Source organism: Lycorma delicatula, chromosome 2, assembly GCF_047948215.1.
Source record: "Lycorma delicatula isolate Av1 chromosome 2, ASM4794821v1, whole genome shotgun sequence".
NCBI lineage: Eukaryota > Metazoa > Arthropoda > Insecta > Hemiptera > Fulgoridae > Lycorma > Lycorma delicatula.
In genome coordinates, this window is record NC_134456.1 from 17,128,153 (window position 1) to 17,148,635 (window position 20,483).

The window sequence follows — 20,483 nt, forward strand, 5'->3', positions numbered from 1 at the left end:
AGGAGTCAAGCACATGAAATTATCAATGTTTATGATTTTATGAAAAAAGAAGTTCTAAAAGTCGGTAAATTAATTGACAATAAACATATAACTAGTATTCAAAAATGCAAAGAAAGAACTGCTGCTGCTTGTGGGGTATCAAGAACACAGGTTCAAAAACTCAGAAGAGAAAAAAGACATGACTCTTCAATCAACATTCCAATCGTGTTCTTTCAGCATGCCGAAAAAGTATAAATGATGTTCGAAACCTGCCAGTGGACTGGACAGTTTTGATTTAGGTGTAGTTAAAAGAACAGTTAATGAATTTCATTCAAAGAAAAATGAATTACCTACTTTAAAAAAATAAGGTAAGAACTTCAGTTCATCTATTGATTTTAAAGGCAATCAATCAACTTTAGTTGTTATTTTAAAAGAGTTAGGTTTCAAATGGCATAAAACTGAAAATAACAGAAAACCTTTAATTAAGAAATCTGCTTTCCGATATCAGGTGGAAGAGAATTGAATATTTGCAGACAATGGCTAAGTACAAACAAAGCAATGCTACAATTGTTTATTTGGATGAAATGTAGCCGTAAAATGACATGTGGCGTCATAACACTTTTCTTTCACAAATGTTGAAAAATTAACTACGTAAGAAAACTAATTCCATGAATGATGATGACTGAAAACCTTATTGTGAAAAAGTAAAAAATATTGAAAAAGAGTATGAAAAACTGGAACCACTGATAGATGAAATGGCAGAACGTTATATTATATGTTTAGACTCTGATAGTGAAAGTGAAAATAAAAGTGACAGTGATAGTGATTCGTTTAGCTAGGATGGTGAACTTGCTAGAAGTTTGAATTAGGTACATGAAGAAAATTCAAGTAAGCTTTTGTTTATTATTAAAAATTAATAATTTAGTACAGATAAAGGTTTTAAAAGAATTAATTACATATTGTTTATAATTAGTAAATGTAAATATCATTGTTATTATCATGTACAATATGATAGTAATACTTTGATGTGATACACAGAGTTGATGTTTTCAGGCCTAGTGGTAGTATGCAGTCTGCTCATGACATCACAAGCTCGTACATTGGCTGGGCCAAGTATAAGTAGAAAAACACACAGAAACCTTAGAAAGATTTGAATGTTATTTAGAAACAATACATTAATATATTTGTCAGAAAAGTACTTATTTAATTTAAACAAAAACGAAATTCTTTTTTTGGTGATGTCAAAAATTTGTAAAAACAAAATTTACTGTTAAATATTGCTGTTAAAAAATTAAAAAAAGACTGGAAATTACAATAGCAAAAAAATAGATAAATAAAAATTACTTAAATAATAATTTTTTTATTAATGACAGTAAATTATTTGAAATATTATTATTTCAAAGTTGGCAATAAAATAACAGTTGTTCAACAATGCGTAATACTGTATTAGTGTTTAAATCATTCTGTGAGGTACATTAAGTACATTGGGTACTGTGAACTGTGCTGTTCTTAGTGAAAATTTTCTGTGAATTTTTATTTGAATGTGATCTATTTGCCATTGAAGTAATACCGTACTTATTTACAAATTTGTAACAGAGGAAATGCTTATATGGTATTCATGTTGGATGTGTGTAATGGTAATACTACAGCTGGTGCAGTAGAATATGAAGTGCGTATTCCGAACAGCGGGAATCTAGATCCCAAAACAATTTGCATGATGTTTTGCAATCTTCGGGAAACAAGTTCACTACCTAGCATTCATGCCAGCTATGAATGATCTGTCCAATATGATGTTATTAATGAAATTATTATTAATGCAGTTTAGAGCAGTCCGGGCATCAGTACACAACATCTTTCCATGTGGATTAGAGTTTCGCATTTGATGATTTTGAGGATGTTTAAACAAAACGAATTTTATACTTATCATAAACAGCCAGTTTAACATCTACACCCAGGAGACAGCCCATTTGGCTTGGAGTTCTGCAATTGATCCAGCTATTTGAAGATGTTCCTCTAGCACTGAGACGCAAAGTATACTTCCAACACAATTATGCGCCTCCCCACTTCTCTTGTGCCGTGTCCAATTACTTAATTCATTATTTCCCTCAGAAATGGCTCGGTTGTGGAGGGTCACATAACTGGCTACCAAGATTGTCTGATCACCTTTAGATTTTTGCATCTGAGGATGGATGAAAAATGTATTGTATACAAAACAAAAATATATTCTAATGATGAATTAATTGTCCGCATTGTGGGTGCAGCTGAACAACTTAAGAACAGCCCTGAAGTACTAAAAAGAGCATCAAGAGTAGTACAGAAGTATGCCAAGAAATGAGTTGAAAATTGCGGGTTGAACATTTATTTTTAACATTTATTACAAACTGGTACATATGTATATTGCATTTTTGTCTAGTATACTGTTTCTAAATAAAATTCAAATTTTTCTAACTTTTCTTTGTTTTATTCATCTTATCTTAAACTATTTTGTTCAGAATTAAATTCTCTGCAAGTTTTGTTTTTTGTATCTGAAAGTTTTATGCATTTATTATCCATTTAACAAAGTTATCTTACATCAACCATAAAAAACAGGATTTTTTACCCCAATTTGCCTACACACCAATTTTTAAAAAAACTACCACAGATAAGGTTCTGGGAAATTTTTTATTCAATTTTTCAAGTCAAAAGCCATAAGAAATCACTAATTTTGCCATTTAATTAACATCCTAAAAATTTCAGTACAACCTCATTTTACCAGTAGCTGAAAAAAAAGGGTAGCTGAAATCTGAGCAAACTTTTTCACTAGTTGTAAATTGCAAATGAAGCATTTTAGGACATATGTTTATCTGAAGTTTTTACATTATTTTCACAAGTAGAATAGGTTATGGAAGTCCTGTGAGAACTTTGTGATAACATCTGTATATTAATTACTATATTAAATATTTATTTTGTTTGTTATTCAAAAAAAAAAAGCAGAGAAGAAATTAATTATTGCATTTGTAGTGTCATATTGTAAGAAGAGCTACAGTATGTAAACATTTATAAAAAAGTAAAATAAATAAAAAATGAATGCTAGCTGATGGATGGGATAATAAACTGATGAATTTTCAAAACAAAAATGATAGAAATAATTTGTAGAACTAGTATGTTTAACAACTAATTGACAAAAATAATTAAGAGAGATCCTAGGTAAATAGTCACTATGAGCTAATGTAGCTGCAAATAAATTATATAGTATGAAATAAATATCAACTAATAAATTACCTGCCATTCCCTGAGGACCAATATCACCAACAGGACCTGGGAAACCTGGAGCTCCTTGACTACCTTCAATACCAGCAAATCCTTCTTGACCCATTTTACCCTGAAATTAAATCATTAGAAAGATTAAAAAAATAAAAACATAAGTACATTAATAAAAATGTATAAAAAAATGTTAATTAAAATGTTACTTAAAATGTATTAATTTATTAAAAAATAAATACATAAAATTTATAACATCTCTATATTTGTGCACTTACAGGAGGTTTTTAAATAGTTCGGTTACTTAAAGGATTGAAATTTTCTTTAAGTAATTAAATACTAGCTGACATCTAAGGAAAATCCTGAAGCGACAGCTTTTTACATTTATCCTTTTGGGAAAAAATTTTCTTCAGAAAGTTGAAGTAGTATGAAAATTTTACATGCAAATAAATTTTGTGTGACAGCAAACATAAAAAGCACAAACTTACATAATATGTTTATTTAACAAAAAATTACTTTCAACACTCAAAAAATGAAAAATGTATCTTTTCTCTGTATTATATGAGTATATAATACATATTGAGGTAGTATCAAAAAATGTACAGCATGATTACCAATGAAATAGACATTTTGGGTGGTTTGTAAAAAATTTACTTTTTAAATTTGGAGATTATTACTCATACAGTTTTACCAAAAAAAATTTTTTTTATTTTATATAAGTGGTGATGTGTGCACCTTGAATTGCAGATAGATATAAACATAATAGTCTAAATCATCCCAAACATGTGAAAGTATATCCTACTCAAGACTAGCAACAGTGTTTGTGAAATTAAGTTTATCAGCATCAACAGAAAGGTGAGGGACAAAAACTTTGTCTTTAATAAAATCCTACAAAGAACAATCACAAGACGTTACATATGAGCTTCTGGGTAGCAAAAATATCAATGCTATGTTTTCATCAGCCAATCTAATATCGTGGAAGGTATTAATCTAGATTAGTGTTTCTCAACCTGGGGGTCGCGGTGATATGAAAGAAGGGACACAGAATTTTCCTACAACTTTACATGTACGTATAATGAAATAATTTACGAATAATGAGTGAATAATCATTTTCTGAAAAAAAATCATTTATTACAAACATTTTACTTGCAATTTTAAGTACTCATGTAAAGAGAATAAATTAATTAGACAGTTGCATTTGCTTTTTCCATTCAAAAGTTTCTTCCATATGTGGATCTATGTCAGAAACACACAAAAGCAGACTGTTTTCAAATGATAAAAGAGGATTCCTATATTTAATTTTTAGCACAACCATAGACTAAAAACCCTTTTCACATAGGTAAGACATGGTGAAAGGGGTTAATATTTTCACTGCTTCTGTGACTAAATTTCCATATTCACTTCGACAAGCAAGGCAAAATGTATCTAAATCTTCAGATGAGAATTGTAGTTGTTATGTTTTATCGACAGACATTTGGATGAGGTGGTCATTAATCTCAGCTGGTAAATAAGCAGGTGCAACAATATTTTCACTAAGTGAATTCAGTAACCATCTCTTTGAGAAATCATTTTTATCTTGCGGGAAATACTCTGCTAATTGAATTTTTGCCTAGCTCAAATGAATCATCATGCTATCCAAAATGTGGTGAATAATAGTGTCTCCTTATTCACCCAAATCTTTCTCAATATAATCAGAAGTGAATGGAAACATATCAAAATTTTTCCTTTGACGCAAATAATCTAAATATCAAGCTTCTTAATGAAAGCATGAACTTTGTCTGTTATTAATAAAATGTTTTTATCATGTTCTAAATTCACATTCAATTCGTTTAAACGTGAAAATACATCAGCTAAGTAAGCCAACAATAACATTTACTCATTATTCTGTAAAAACATTGAGAATGGTATTTGTTTATCCTGAAAAAATATTAATAATTCATCTCACAATTCCAATATCCAGGTTAACACTTTTCTTTTTGTCTATTTCATTGTGTAGTTTAGGAAACAGACAGCTTATTCTCTAATGGTCAACTTTAAAAAAATTAACCATTTTTACTGCTTTACAAAGAAATTGTTTGAGATTTCCCAACAAATTTTTTGTGGTAAAACATATCTGTGAAGAAAGTAGTGTGTTGATTCCACCCTTGGTGTAAGATGATATTTTAATTTTTTTAGAAATCCACTGTTCTTTCCTGTTATCATCTTTGCAGTAACACTACATACTGCTATAAATTTTGGCCAATCTATGTTATAGTTTTTAATAGCTTCATAAAACATCAAAAAAACATTGTCCTGTTGCATGACCTGGTACTGATTTGCAAAACAACATATTTTCTTTGATTGTTCTGTTCCTATTGCATTCATAACTCACAAAAACATAAGAACTGAGAAATATTTGCTACATCTTTTGATTCATCAAACTGAATACTAAAAAATTCACTTAAACTCATTTGCTGACTTATCTGATTGCGAACATCGGCAGCCATGTCATCCATTCGCCTTATACTCTGTCATTAGAAAGTGACATTTTTTTTCATTTGTTTACTTCTTTTCCATGCCTATTAAAACACTGACCATACCAATTGCAGCAGGCACTATGAGGTTTCCTGTGACTGTATGGAGTTTGAACATCTTAGCTACTCTTAATACTGTGAGATAAGATACTTCAAGTGTACTTTTATCAGTATGGTTTAATTTACAAATAGAACCTTGATTTCTCAAAGTGTGTAATTTTCTTTCGAAAAATTCAAGGTTTACTTTTATGATCCTGATGTCTAGTTTCCAAGCATCAAATTAATTTTGATGGCTTTATTCTTTCATCAGAGAGGACTTGAACACAAACAACACACTGGCTTTCCATCCAGTGAGGTAAAACCATAATTTAAACAACTGTCATTGTACAGTCTTGCCTTTTTACCAATCGATTCTCTGGATGTAAATAGCTCACTTTGTTTTTTCACAAATTTATCCTTTTGCATAAGAACCTAACTGAAAAAAAAAGTTGCGTTGTTTGGCTACACACTATAAAACCAAAACCTCAATTATAATTATTTTCAGTGAAACTAAGCTGTTAGATACTTAAATAAAGGCACCAGATGCACGTTTCATACTTGAAATTAAACTGACATTCTACAATTCCTTATGCCTCTTTTATACTGGTGAAAGCATAACGTGTTCAAAAGTACCATATGCGTGTTCGAACATGACACTTTCATAGCGAATACTATGCAAGCAGACCAAATTACTAGGGGCACGTACACATCAAGTTGGAACCCGAAAATTGCTCATGTTTGTACACTTCATACATGCATGTTCATAGCCATTGCTATCAATGCAACTAAAGGTTGCAACTAATGGTTTAAATAGGTTTCACTGGGTTGTGGTTGGGAGGTTTGCAAAATTATTTGTTATATTTTTTTTTTACTTTTTGGGTGTTGTGGAGACCGTAAAACTATGGTTCCATGTCTTCCTTGAGCTGAGGCGTTAGACATTCACTTAACATCTCTAGATGAATTCCTCCAACTACTCTTTGCTTATGAAAAATGTGGTCTGTACACCTTTTTGAGAGAAATAGCACAAATCTCATTCATTTAGGTGAATCATGTATTTACTACACACTTTTTCAACAATTTTCTATTCCCCATATTTGTATGTTGTATCTATTGACCCTTCTACTAACATGAAACCTAAACTAGTCACTAAAAATTAAGTGATGAAAAAACCATTTCCTTTGTCAAAAAATTCCCAGAAGTTATAATTTATAAGGCATCATTTTCAATCATTTTTGCAAAATTTTCCTTACAATCCACTATAGAATTTGTATTTTTAAACTAGACTGAACTAGCTGATTTACAAAAACTATGTCAGAACAAGGCAAGAAAACAATCAATTTGCTCTTCTGACATAGGGAGATCTCCCAGAACTCTTTTTTATTCCTGACACACTGTGTCTTCTAATATGTTTTTCTACTCCTAATGGATTGCCTTGTTGGTTGGAGGTTGTTTATCATACTTTCTTCTGAAACATCACTGCACAATAATAACAGATTTGTTTCAGCTAATTTGAACATAGAAAAACTTTCTCCACAGAAGTAGCAGCTATTTTTTCAGGCTTGTTATGCGATACAGTAATCAATATTGGTGTTAACAACAGTTGTACTAGCTTAAAAAGATTTCCTATAAAATCATATTAGTTAGCTTCTTTATATATAAAAGTTTATGAATCATAAAAAATATTTACTTAATTTGTAATCACTCTATATTATGTAATAATCTGATACTCTAATGGTGGATATTCTGATATTCTAATGGTTGGATGGTGGATATTCTAATGGTGTATTAGACTGAGATAAATGATAAACAGTATTTATAATTAGCATTTTACTGTGCATTATGGAAAGAAAAAGCTTGTCTTTGAGGAGTTACATCTAACAAATCACAATAAGAAAAAAATATCAGTTTTACATCAAAATAAAATTTGTAACTTTCTTTCATTTTTGCTGTACTTCTAATTTAATAGAAGAAAAATCTCTAGGAACTAAAAAATTTACCCATTAAAATATATCATTTTTCTTTTATTTTCTCAGTAAAGCAAGTTATTGTTCCATAACTTAAATTTTAATAAGTTATCAATTATGTGCAGCGATTTATCTATAATTTAATTATTTTAACTACTTTTTCAATATTGTGATCATTTATAAAAAAAAATTGGTGTATCAATTCTCAGTAGAAATAGAAATGTTGTTTTACAATGAAAAAAATATTTTTAACAAGACTATTATCATATGTACAGTATCATAATTTTTAATTTGTAACAAGATAAAAAAGAATTGTGTATAAGAAAGAAAATTTTCATTAAAACTACTGAAATATTAACTAATTTGTTTGTATAGAATATATTTGTTTCATTAAAGTATACAGAGAAAATGTAGTAAATGTCTGTACAACTGTTTTGGTAAGTGGCATTATGAACTTTTTGGAAGAATATTTTCAGACATCTTAAAGAAGTTATTTGAAATTTGTTTAGACAGATCCATTGATAAGGTGTTACTGATAAAAATTAAGCCGAACAAAATTTTTTATAGTACGTTTAACATTCAAAATTTTATAATTGAAAGAAATTTAACCTACAACAATAAAAAAATAAGCTCTTATTTTAGTAACTTTAATTATTTTTTTCTAAGTTTGAATCAGGAATATTTTATTTTAATATATTAAAAAAATATATAACATAATACATATGAACCTTCTGTCCACGGAAACCAGTTAAACCGCTATCTCCTGTTAAACCATCTTTTCCTTTAAGTCCAGGATAACCTGGTTCCCCTCTATCTCCTTTTGTTCCAACATATTGTGCTGGATATCCTGGCTCTCCATCAAAACCTCTTGATCCTTTAGGTCCTGGAAAACCTCGCTGTCCTGGAGGTCCTTGCTCACCGGGAAGACCTATAATGTGAGCAAAAAATACAATTAAGTAAATCTTATTTCTCAAAAACGCTTACATATAAATAATAATACTCATTACAAATATATCATACACACTGAATCACAAGTGCATACATAAAAAAATATCATAGAATTTTTTCTTGTGAGAGTACCTCTTTCACCCATTCATTTCTTATTAAGTCTATCCTTATAATTTCCTTAGTACTCTTTAGAAATTTTATTTCATTATCCTGTCTTTTGCTAATGTATATTTTTTCTATAACCTACAATTCTCCACACAAGTATTGTAACATAATATGCCTGTCATATCATTTACTTACTTTTCTGGGCTATGTTCAGTTCTTAGATTAGATTCCCACACTTTTTAAAAATAAACATATTTATGTACTCCAGTCATTATTATTTCTTCTTTCCTCTGGTCTCCTTTTCACTTAAGCGGCAGTATAAGTTGTCAACCCTATTTAGCTGCTCTACTCTAACATGATAATATAGTAATTTATATTACTTGTTTGTCTATTCTTTATCATGATTGTATTGATTACCACCACATACTTCTCTGCAGTAAATCTTATCCAATATTTCTCTAAAATTTCTCTTCCCACATCCAACTGTCTCCAAATTTCATGTTGTCATTATTAATTATCAACAACACCACTTTTATAAATCACTCTTCAATTTTTTTCTTTTTCTTCTGCCTTTCTTAGTAAATTTCTTACAACAATAAGTAGCATACATGAGAATGCATTACCTTGTTTCAGACAATTTTTCTGTTTTATCAAGTTTTTTTTTTGTAAAGGTAGGCAAAGAACCTTCTTTTTTCCTGTTTAGCCTCTGGCAATTACTGTTTAGGTATTGCTTCTGAGGATGATACGTATGAGTGTAAATGAAGTGTAGTCTTGTACAGTCTCAGTTCGACTATTCCTGAGATGAGATGTGTGGTTAATTGAAACCCAACCATCAAAAAACATGGTATCCACGAACTAGTATTCAAATCTGTATAAAAGTAACTGCCTTTACTAGGACTTGAATGATGGAACTCTCGACTTCCAAATCAGCTGATTTGGGAAGATGCGTCACCACTAGACCAACCTGGTGGATTAGGCAAAGAACTTATCTTTAAACATTTGAAACTTCCTTCATCCTTTAGACAATCTCTATCTACTCTCTTTATCACTAATAAACTATGTACATACTTTCCTCCAAATACAATAACAGTTTGGAAAATTCTAGGGCTGACAAATAAAACACAAGATATTTCAGAAATTTAAAAAAAGTTTTTCAACATAGTCACATTGTAATTTGATACATTCAGACCAACGAATTTCCAACTTTTTAATACATTCAATAGAATGCATATTTACAAAAATTATTTTCTTCAAAATAAGCAGAGTTATCTTAGATTTTGATCTCATCATTTGAAGTGAATATTTGTCTGGGGAGCAATTTCTTCATTTTTGGGAATAGTAAGTAAACGCTGGGATTCAAATCCAGTGAATATGTCGTATGTGAAACAACATTTAAGCATAGGTTGTGGAATTTTGCAGCAACCACTCAAGACACGTGTGCAGCCGCATTAACTCTGATTTTGGCCAGATGTGGATGTTTGGTCTGAACAGCACCCTTCAATCAGTCGAATAGTAAAGCATAATATTCCCCACTGATGATCCTGTCTTTTTCCAGATAGTCTACGATCATCACTCCACAAGAATACCACTAAAATGTACCTGTTCTTTACTCTTCCTGCAGATGGAACTGTTTTTGCTTTCTTTTGTACATTTTCATCTGCTCCTACCCATCATTGAGACATAATGATAAATTCATGTTTCATCTAATCTTACACTGAAAAAACTCAGTGAAATCATGTTTAAATAAGTCTAAACACCCTAAGGTAGAGTTTAGCTAACTATGTTTTGGTTGACTATTTGCAAAAATTTAAAAACAAAGTACTTTATAACAGTACAAAATTAAATTTATTAATTTTTCAGAAAATGTCAAAACTTGTTTGCTTACTCAGATCACCATTAGCAAACAACTAAACACACGCATTGGAACTTTGAAGTATGCTATCTAAAGGGCCATACTTGACAAAAATCATAGTTATTTGGTCATATTTGTGCCATTGTCAGGCCAAGAACTTTCCCAACAACGTAGTAGTTACATAATAATTCAAACAGTAACCAGTTAAATAGCTACTTCAATCTTTAGAAATCAAAATACAGAAAACTATAGAATTTACCTGGCCAGCCCATTTCTCCAGGATCTCCTTCCATTCCTTCTAACCCAGGTGCACCAGGTGGGCCATATGGACCTAGTTCGCCAGGTCTTCCAGGTATTCCAGGTCTTCCCTTATGTCCATTAAATCCATTCAAACCTTGCTCTCCTTTATCTCCTGGTAAACCAGCCATGCCATCAAAACCATCACGACCATCCTTACCCTATTTTTAAAAGGTAAAGAAAATATTTATACAAAAACAAACTCTATACATCACAAAAAAAGTTAACAAATAATCTGGCAAATATATTTTACAAGTTCAGCTGTTATATTCAGCTACTAAGATAGTAATAAAATCAATCAAAAATTTAACTATGGTAGAATCAGTGAATCTTTAGATAAAAATTCCCATTAATAGAAATGATAGTGTTTCTGTTGCCTACAAAGCAAAATTTCTAGGTGTTTTATTTGATGAAAATTTCTCTTGGAAAGATTCATTAAATTGATTTCATTTTTAACAAAATCAAGCTGTGTACTGTTGGTTCTGAGGCGCTTTAATAAAATGGTAAACTTGTCATCATTATTAAATATTTATTATACCTACAAATATATATTCTTGCTTACAATACAAATATCTCTTTTGGTTCCCTCAAACAGTGAAAATGAGTTTTTAAGATATAAAAGTAGTCTGTCACATTATTTTCTGGTGCACATAAGTATAAATGGTATATATTTAAAAAATTAAATATGTTAATTTATCTTTGTGTTTTTATTTATGAATATGCAGTCTTTGCCAAAAGGAACTCTGACAAATTTTTACTTCCCTAGCAATAGATATGCAGTTGTTTCAGTAGCTATTGCTATAAAGGAAAGTAAGGAGATTGCTCAAAATTTTGGGTGTGAGCGTTTTTGCAAATCTCAATGTTTCATGAGCCTCTCTGATCAAGACACAAAAACCCATGGAAAATTCTAGAAGAATTTGTATACATACACACATATGTATTTTGATAATATTTTCAGACTGTCTGAACATTAAACTTGAAATCTGGCTCAATTATTTTTATATTTGGGACACTGATGTATTAAATTTTTAAATTAAATTGTCCAAGGAGGTATTTACCCCACCGTTTTAAAATTAAAATTTTTTGTGGGGGACATTGTAGGAACTTGAAGTTTAGTACAGTGGTATTACTGTATGAGTCGTTTACATAACTGAAATTTTAAGTCGATTGGACTTAAGAGTGGGGATGCAATTAGCTTAATTATTGTGGAGGATTTTTTAAATAATTCTCATAACGGACCATTAAAAACTGAAGAAACCAGTACCTCAAAAATTGAAAACAATATTCGTCTAAATAAATTTTTATTAAAATTTTGACATTAATCCAACATGAGGTATCACCATACCCGAAAAAATTATTTTTTTAGATTGCCTAATATTTCTAAACCAGTTTAACCACTTAGCTAAATTAGGCCAAAGTATTTCCATCCAAGAGATCTTAATTTTATTAAGTTTTAGATCCTGACAAACCAATGGATGAGTCTGGTGGTACTCGATATCACAGTTTATTAGTTTTCTTCTGATAACATTAAACAGATTTTATATTAAAGGTGAAGTTTAATTAAAATGTTTCCTTAATCAAAGGGAATCAAACAAAAGCATATTAATTTTTACATGAAGTAAACACTATTACATCAGTGCCTTCTATCACCTAGTGAAATCTCACCAGAACCTTTAAAATTACTCTGTAGAAATCAATTTCTTAAGTCATTTTCTGATATTATTTACTAATTTTGACATCTAAAATCATTTTCAAGTTTTGTTCTTTAATAATTAATTAGTTTCATCAATTTTAAGTAATAATTATAATAAAGTCATTAGTATATAAACCTTATGATATATTTAAAATAAAAATTTGTCAAGAGCAAAGCTGAGAAATTTATGCAAACTTTGAATCCTTTTACCAATTAAATAAACCCAAATTTTTACAAGTTTTTTTAAAAAATATATCATTAAATAAGAACTAAAATAAAATATATAACTAACTTTATTAAAATAAAATAAAATAACTAATAATTACTTCAAAATTAAAAGTATTTTAATCTTTCAAAAGTCTAAGTTTATCATACTAAAAACAATTGTTTTTAATTTTTACAAATCCATAACACATCTTTCTGTTAAGTTTTGTTCTTTAATTCCTAAAATTTATGTTGCAGTCTGTTCAACCAGTGAATAATAAACCCCTAGCCAATGATATGTATGACATGTAAATGGGGTGTAGTCCTGTACAGACTCAGGCCAACCATTCCTGAGATGTATTGTCAATATGTTGCTTATTGTTCACTTGTTGAACAGATTGTTGTAATGTTAACATTAAATAATAAAAAAAAATTTTTGTTCTATTTAGTTTTTAATAATAAAGTTAATTTTTTTTATTTTTCATATACTTTATTAAACAGATTTATTATAATTTATAACATAAATTAAATTCTCTACAAGTTCTGATAATAAAATTTACACATTATCTGGTCATTTAAGAAGGTTAATGTACTTCAAACCTAAAAAAAGCATGTTTTTCATCACTGAATTTTTTTGTTTTAGTTGGATATCATGAAAGCTGCGGGAGATACAGTTGTGGAACATGTTTTATTCAATTTTTCAGGTTAAAAAACATAAACTCAAGTTTGCTCTTTATATAATGCCTTAAACATTTCAGTATGACCTCATTTCACTGGGGGAAATGAAATTCAGGTAACATTTTTAGCTAGCTGTAACCTGAGAATTTTTGGATGTATATTTGTATAACCTTTTTCCAGATTTCAAGCTCTAGAATCAGTTTCCAAATTATTTCCCTTTCCTCCTGAATCACTTTGTTTATTAGGCATATAAGGCTGGTCTATTTCAGTATGAAAATGTAGCTGCATTTGACAAATTAAAAAAAAAATGTATATTATAAGAAGAAAATACGTCAGGATTGTGTGAAGTTTTGCATACTGGTTTTCTCTTCCACCTTACTCAAAAGCTGAAGTTCACAAAGAAAAAGACAAGGCTAATGGAGGTTTAAAGAAATTAGTTCATATTACTGTACATCAGATCCCAATAAAAATAAAATCACTCGTGGTATCAGTATGACTATATGTAACAGTGTCTGCAGAAGATAATGATAATATTAAGACTATAGTTTATAATTTTTGGAATCAGTTTGATTTGGGGTCACATCTGATATATACTTAAAATGTTTTTTCTGTATCTGTAGTTGTGTAAATGTATATACTTGGGGTATTGGATAAGGATGTTGGGGTGCTGGATGCTCAAATGCAAGAAATGATGCTGAGATCATTCTTAGTATCCTAGATGTCTGCTAGGCATATATACCAAGTTTCAGTCAGATGAATTTAAAATTCTGTTGTTGATTGTCGTTTGAATATTGTGGTTCATAAAAAATTAATGAAAGAGAATTTTATGTGGTGATCAAATGTTAATTTTTGAAATGCAAAACCATACAGAAAACTGAAGCCAAACTGCATAAAATTATGGTGAGACAGCTCCATAGAGTAGAACAGTTTATAAATGGTTTAGTTGTTTTTGGAGCAGTCTTATGAGCACGAATGGTGCTGAATGTTCCAATCAGCCTGTTGAAATTATAATTGGAGATAATATTGAAAAACCGATGATACAAAGATGGAGGATAGAAGACTAAAAGTGTGTGAGATTTCTAAGACAATAAGCATTTCAAATGAATGAGTGTATCATATTTTACACTTATATGACCATGTGGGAAAACTGTCTGCAAGATGGGTGCTCGTAATTGCTCCCAATCATCAAAAGCATGAACAGGTTAATACATCTTAATACAGTTTGTGACTTTTTCAGTGTAATTGAGAGGAATATTTGTCCCATTTCATAACAGCTGATGAAACTTTGATACATCACTACTGATCTGAAATCAAGAAAAATTCAAAATAGTGGGATGTATCAAGGAAATTTGCTACTCCCACTATTCCCAATTTGCTACGGAGGTGAAAATTGTTCTATCAGGAAAGGTGGTGGCCACTGCCTTTGGTATGCTTATGGGATTATCTTCAGTGACTCTTTGGGAAAGTGGAAAATGATAATCATTAAAGGTAAATGATAGTATGCCTCTTTGTTGAATAGCCTAAATAAGGGAATAAAGAAAAAATAAATATATTTGATGAAAAAACTAAAGTTCTTTGTCACCAGGACAATGCACTCTTCTGCAATTATGGTAGCAAAATTGTTTGAATTATATTACAAGATTATTCCACAACTCCTGACTTATCAGACTTAGCTCCTTTGGACTGTTGTTTGTTAATGAATGTAGTCTATTTTAAATATAAAAAAGTGACTTGCCAGAAAGAGGTTTATGTGAAATGATGAGGTTTTACAGAAACATTTACCCCTTAAAAATTTGAATAATTCAAGAAAAAATTTATCTCTTGATCTAAGATAATCTAGTGATCCAGATCAAAAACCAGACCAAAACTTGAAAGGAAATTTTACTAAAAAATAAAAATAAAATATTTTTAAAAAAAATGTGTATTCTATATTTTTGTTCAAACTTTTCAAAGATTCTTGTACATATCTGTAAAATAATTCAAGTTTTATAACTGTATTCTATAAAAATAATTAAAAATCTAAAAAATTCATTTTTTGTTGCAAAAATGTCAGTACTGAAGATGGTCTAAGAAATGAAAAATTTCTAACAATTTGTGAGTTATGTTTAATTATTGATTACTTTACTTAGAAAGTTTTCATACTCTGATTGCACATATCTAATACTATAGTACTCTAATAATTGTGCGTGAGTGTGTGTGTGTGTGTGTATATGCATGTGTGTGTGTGTGTGTGTGTGTGTGTGTGTGTGTGTGTGTGTGTGTGTGTGTGTGTGTGTGTGTGGGTGTGTGTGTGTGTGTGTATATGCATGTGTGTGTGTGTGTGTGTGTGTGTGTGTGGGTGTGTGTGTGTGTGTGCGTGTGTGTGTGTGTGTGTGTGTATGTATATATACATATAAATGGTATGTTTAAAAACAGTTAAAATACAGCACAGCACATGAATAATTCAGTAGCATAGTTTATATTAGTAAGTATATTCAGAAAATATATACTGAAATTTTGTATTTTTTTTTAAATAGTGAATTAGCTGGAAAATTTAGGTACTAAGAAGTAAAACATACAAACATATTGAAAGAGAAATACAATCCTACTTTTATAAAGTAAAAAAATTTATTAATGCAGCAATTCATTTTTTTTTACTACAGTAATACAAAATCTTTAATCAGAGTAAACACCAGTTTTATTTTTAACAAAACTGTAAAAATTTGTTTAAAACATCATAGAATGGGCAAAAAACAATTGACTGACCTTTTCACCAAATCGTCCTGGAAAACCTGGCAGACCTTTATCTCCAAGATCTCCTTTACGTCCAATAGGTCCATATACATCATCTCCTTTTTCTCCACTTTGACCAGGTAAACCATCCATTCCTGGTAACCCTGGACTACCTGCAGGACCAGGAAGACCTGAAAATAAACAGAAAATAAATTTAAAAAATATCAAATGGCTGAATTATGAACAAACTTTTCATACGCAAAATCATAATCATGGTTAATTATTGACAATATTTATTAACAGCACTGAACAACAATTTTAATCCAATCTTTATTAAAATTATGCTTAACTGATAATTGTACTTTTGTGTACACACTCATACACAGACAATACAAAATTCTTTCTCTTTCATTCCTTCTTAGTCTCGCTACATAAAAATTATTTTTATCAATAATTAAATACCAGGTTCTCCCTCTAGTCCTTTAGGACCACTAAATGAGGAACTGCCAGGCATGCCAACAGGTCCAGCTGGGCCAACATCTCCTTCTTCTCCCTAAAAAAAAAGTTATAAATATAATATATTCTTGTACATATATGTGAATTGACAATTATAAATAGAAGAATAAAAGATAATGAAAAAAATTAACAAAAAATAAATATATCTGAACAATTTATAGATTAATCATTTTATTCCAGTCACTTACAAATATTTAGATATAATGATTCTTAAATCTATTTGATAAAGAAATAAAAAAATATTGTGATAAATACTGCAATAAATTACCTGAAGTAATTTATTTAACTGCTTCAGTTACATAGATAAAATAACATTTAATATCACATTTTTTATATTCTATTTATTTTCAGACTGTAGACTATTTAATATTATTTTTTGAGTCAACATTTCAGTCAGTGCTTAATATCTCAAAATGGCTTCATTTTTATAAGGACTGTACATGATGGGTAATTAAACAACTTATAGATGTCCTCAAAATAAAAATAATAGAAAAGGCATTGACTTGTTTTTCAGCAATACTAGAACAAAAAATTGAATTTCTTGATAGTATTGTTAATGGGGAAGAGACATGGATTTAGTACATCAACAATGTGGCAAAAGAACAGTCCAAACAGTGGATGCACACACATCTCTGTACAAGACAAAGGGTTCAAACAAATAAAAAATTGTGTTTTAGGAAAAAAATTTCCTTTTTTACAGAATTATAAACCCAGATATGACAACTGCAGAAATTTATTGTGAAACATTGACAAAAATTAGGAGAGCGATACAAAATAAACAGCAAGAGATGCTAACGAAGGGGATCGTTTGTTTTTTTTTAATTACAATGCACACCATCAATAGCATTTACGGTATACTAAACAAGTTTAAGTGGCAGATGTTTCACCATTTCCCTTACAGCCCTGATTTGATACCAACTGATTTTTTGTTCATGAAATTTAAGAATTTGCTGGCAACTCAATACTTCAAAAACAATGATGAACTCATGGATGAGTACTTCGGCGGCACGTTTCTTTGAAGAGGGAATAGACAAGCTGGTGTTACAATACGACGTTTGCTTGAATTTGGATGGGGAGTGTGTCAACAATTAATATAAGTAATCATGGAAGTTTTATGTATAATAATCTTTTTAATTTATTTTGTTCATTTTTATTACTTGATCAAAGGCTAATTAATAAGTAGCTTTGTTTGTATGTACTGGCATGTTTGAGTAGCTCAGTTTTCTTCAAAGTATTGAAAATTGTGTACTATAATTAAGACATATCTTAAATCTAATTTCATCAGTCAAGGTATAATACAGCTTTCAGGTTTGATAAAATATGTATTTTGTTAACTTAAGGGTTAATGTATTGATAATATAAATTGAAATTACATATATATATATATATATATATAGGGATAGAAGCATTATAAGATAGATAGTTGTCCAAACATCAAAAGGCAATTATAAATGTTAAAGAAACTGAAATTGGAAAGATGAAAAACAGGAAGAATAGGTCAGCAGTCTGTCTCCTATGCTGTATATGTACGAGGGTGGTCCAGAAAGTAACTTACGTTTGTGCCTAACATGGAGATGGGTGGGGATAGAGCCGCCATCTTGGCGTAAAAATATTTTTACACTCAGTATGCATCAAGCTGTTGTAGCGTGTGGACTGATTTTTCTACTTTGTTCATTGTGAATTATTGAAATGTGCGTTTCAATAGAAAATCTCACGAGTTGTGAGGTGCATTCAGTGATTAGGTTTTTACTGGTAAAAAATCTCAAACCAACTGATATTCATCGGTAACTTTGTGAGGTGTATGGAGATGGAATAATGAGTGACGGTGAAGTGAGGCAGTGATGCATTCAGTTTAAAAATGGCTGCACCATTGGTCATGATGAGGACTGCAGTGGTCGGCCTAGCTTTGTGATTGATGAACTGATGGTGAAAATGAACGATAAAATTCATGAAAATCACTGCTTTTCGATTACAGAACTCTCCCTTCATTTCCCCCAAATTTCATCAAGTTTACTGCATGAAATTATAACGAGGAAGTTTGGTTATCACATGTTTTATGCAAGATGGGTGCCAAAAATCTTGACGTAAGATCACAAAAAACAGCATCTTGCTGCATCGCTGAATTTCCTTGAAACCTATGACAAGGATAGTAATGCACTACTCGATTGTGTCGTAACGGGAGATGAGACATGAGTAAACATGTCAATTGTGAGACAAAAACAGAGTCCATAGAATGGAAGAACATTAGTTCTCCCAGAAAACAGTGTTAACAACAGTGGTTGAAATTAAGGCGGCAGATTTCTACAGAGAAGGAATTAGAAAAGCTTGTGCATTGTTATGATAAGTGCCTCAATTTAAATGGCGACTATGTAGAAAAATAGTTTAAGATTGTCTATTTCAAATGTATATAATAAATTTTTTTTTTGATTTGGTTGGTTTTTTATTTCAAAACATAAGCTACTTTCTGTACAACCCTCGTATATTAAGCAAATATGATTAAATGAAAGCAAAAAATAATTATAGGGGAATTAAAATAAATGACTATTGAATATACGTAATAAGCTTTGTGGATGATATTGTAAGTATTTTAAAGGATGAAAATGGTCAGAGAGGGTTAGAAATCCTTAATGTCATTTAAAAAGTAAATACAAAATAGAAATTAATAAACAGTAAACTGAAGAGTAGTAGTTTGTTCTAAGTTTCCGGAAACTATTCATATTAAAATTAATGTTCAATATCTCAAAGAAAAATAAAAAGAGAATTAATAATCTATTCACTCAAATCCTATAAACTAAATATTGTCCAAAAAAGAAACTGATCTCCTATTATTCATTAGTAACTCAAGATTGCAGTACGGAAAATATCTTGCTAGGGCAGCATTTATAAAATACACATCAAGCTTGTTGAAGTCAGGGAAAAGAAATTAATTAAAATCGTAATTAATGGAAAAAGTAAATATGTAGCATCATTTATCATTTTAGAAAAACTATATATACTATTTTTATGCTCTCTCTTTCTCTTTTTAAACATGCAAAACATCAAACACTAATTTGGTATACACATATTAGTCTCCAATAAGTAATTTTTTTAGTATTCTGAATCTTCAGTTGATATAAAATTCTATATCTATTACACTAAAATATATTCTTTTAATAGTATATTGGATACATATATATATATATATATATATATATATATATATATATATATATATATATATAAGTTTAAAGAACATGTACTTAAGTACAGAACAATAAATAAAGTAGGATGACACTTACCTTATTTTTTATAAAAACGTTTTCATGAATTTCTTACATCCTCAGTTGTAATCCATTTTTTTAAATTGTTCGTGTCAAATTATATATTATACATAAACATTATCAAGAATAATAAAAAAAAAATGTTCTCTTTTTTATAAAATACAATAAAAACTTTATTATTTTTTTCTTTTTTTAAAATATAAAATATAAAAATCAATAATTTAAAGTTATAAAATGAAATTAAAATTAAATATTTTTTAACATTTAAAATCAAAAATTAAAAGTTGAAAATTAAAAATTACAAATGTAGAAATATGATGTCAAATGATAAAAATATTAGAATTAAAAATTAATTAAATAGTAAATAAATAGGTTAAAATAGAATAAATATACATGTGGAGGGGCTAGTCAATGCTACATTGGCATGCTAGTGGCAATGTTACAATTCTTAAAAAAATTGACTTAAGAAAAAAAAATTATATA

At 29.6% G+C, this 20,483-nt stretch overlaps 1 protein-coding gene across 1 annotated transcript in view; it reads right to left on the reverse strand.

The window, feature by feature from the left end:
- Window positions 1-20,483, reverse strand: part of LOC142320508 (uncharacterized) — a 525,465-nt gene that overhangs the window by 42,766 nt on the left and 462,216 nt on the right. The window contains exons 20-24 of the mRNA XM_075358371.1: window positions 16,687-16,777; window positions 16,258-16,415; window positions 10,900-11,098; window positions 8,464-8,663; window positions 3,241-3,340 (exon numbers count right to left, since the gene is read on the reverse strand). Of these exons, the coding sequence (XP_075214486.1) occupies window positions 3,241-3,340; window positions 8,464-8,663; window positions 10,900-11,098; window positions 16,258-16,415; window positions 16,687-16,777 (748 nt within the window). The remainder of the gene's footprint in view (window positions 1-3,240; window positions 3,341-8,463; window positions 8,664-10,899; window positions 11,099-16,257; window positions 16,416-16,686; window positions 16,778-20,483) is intronic.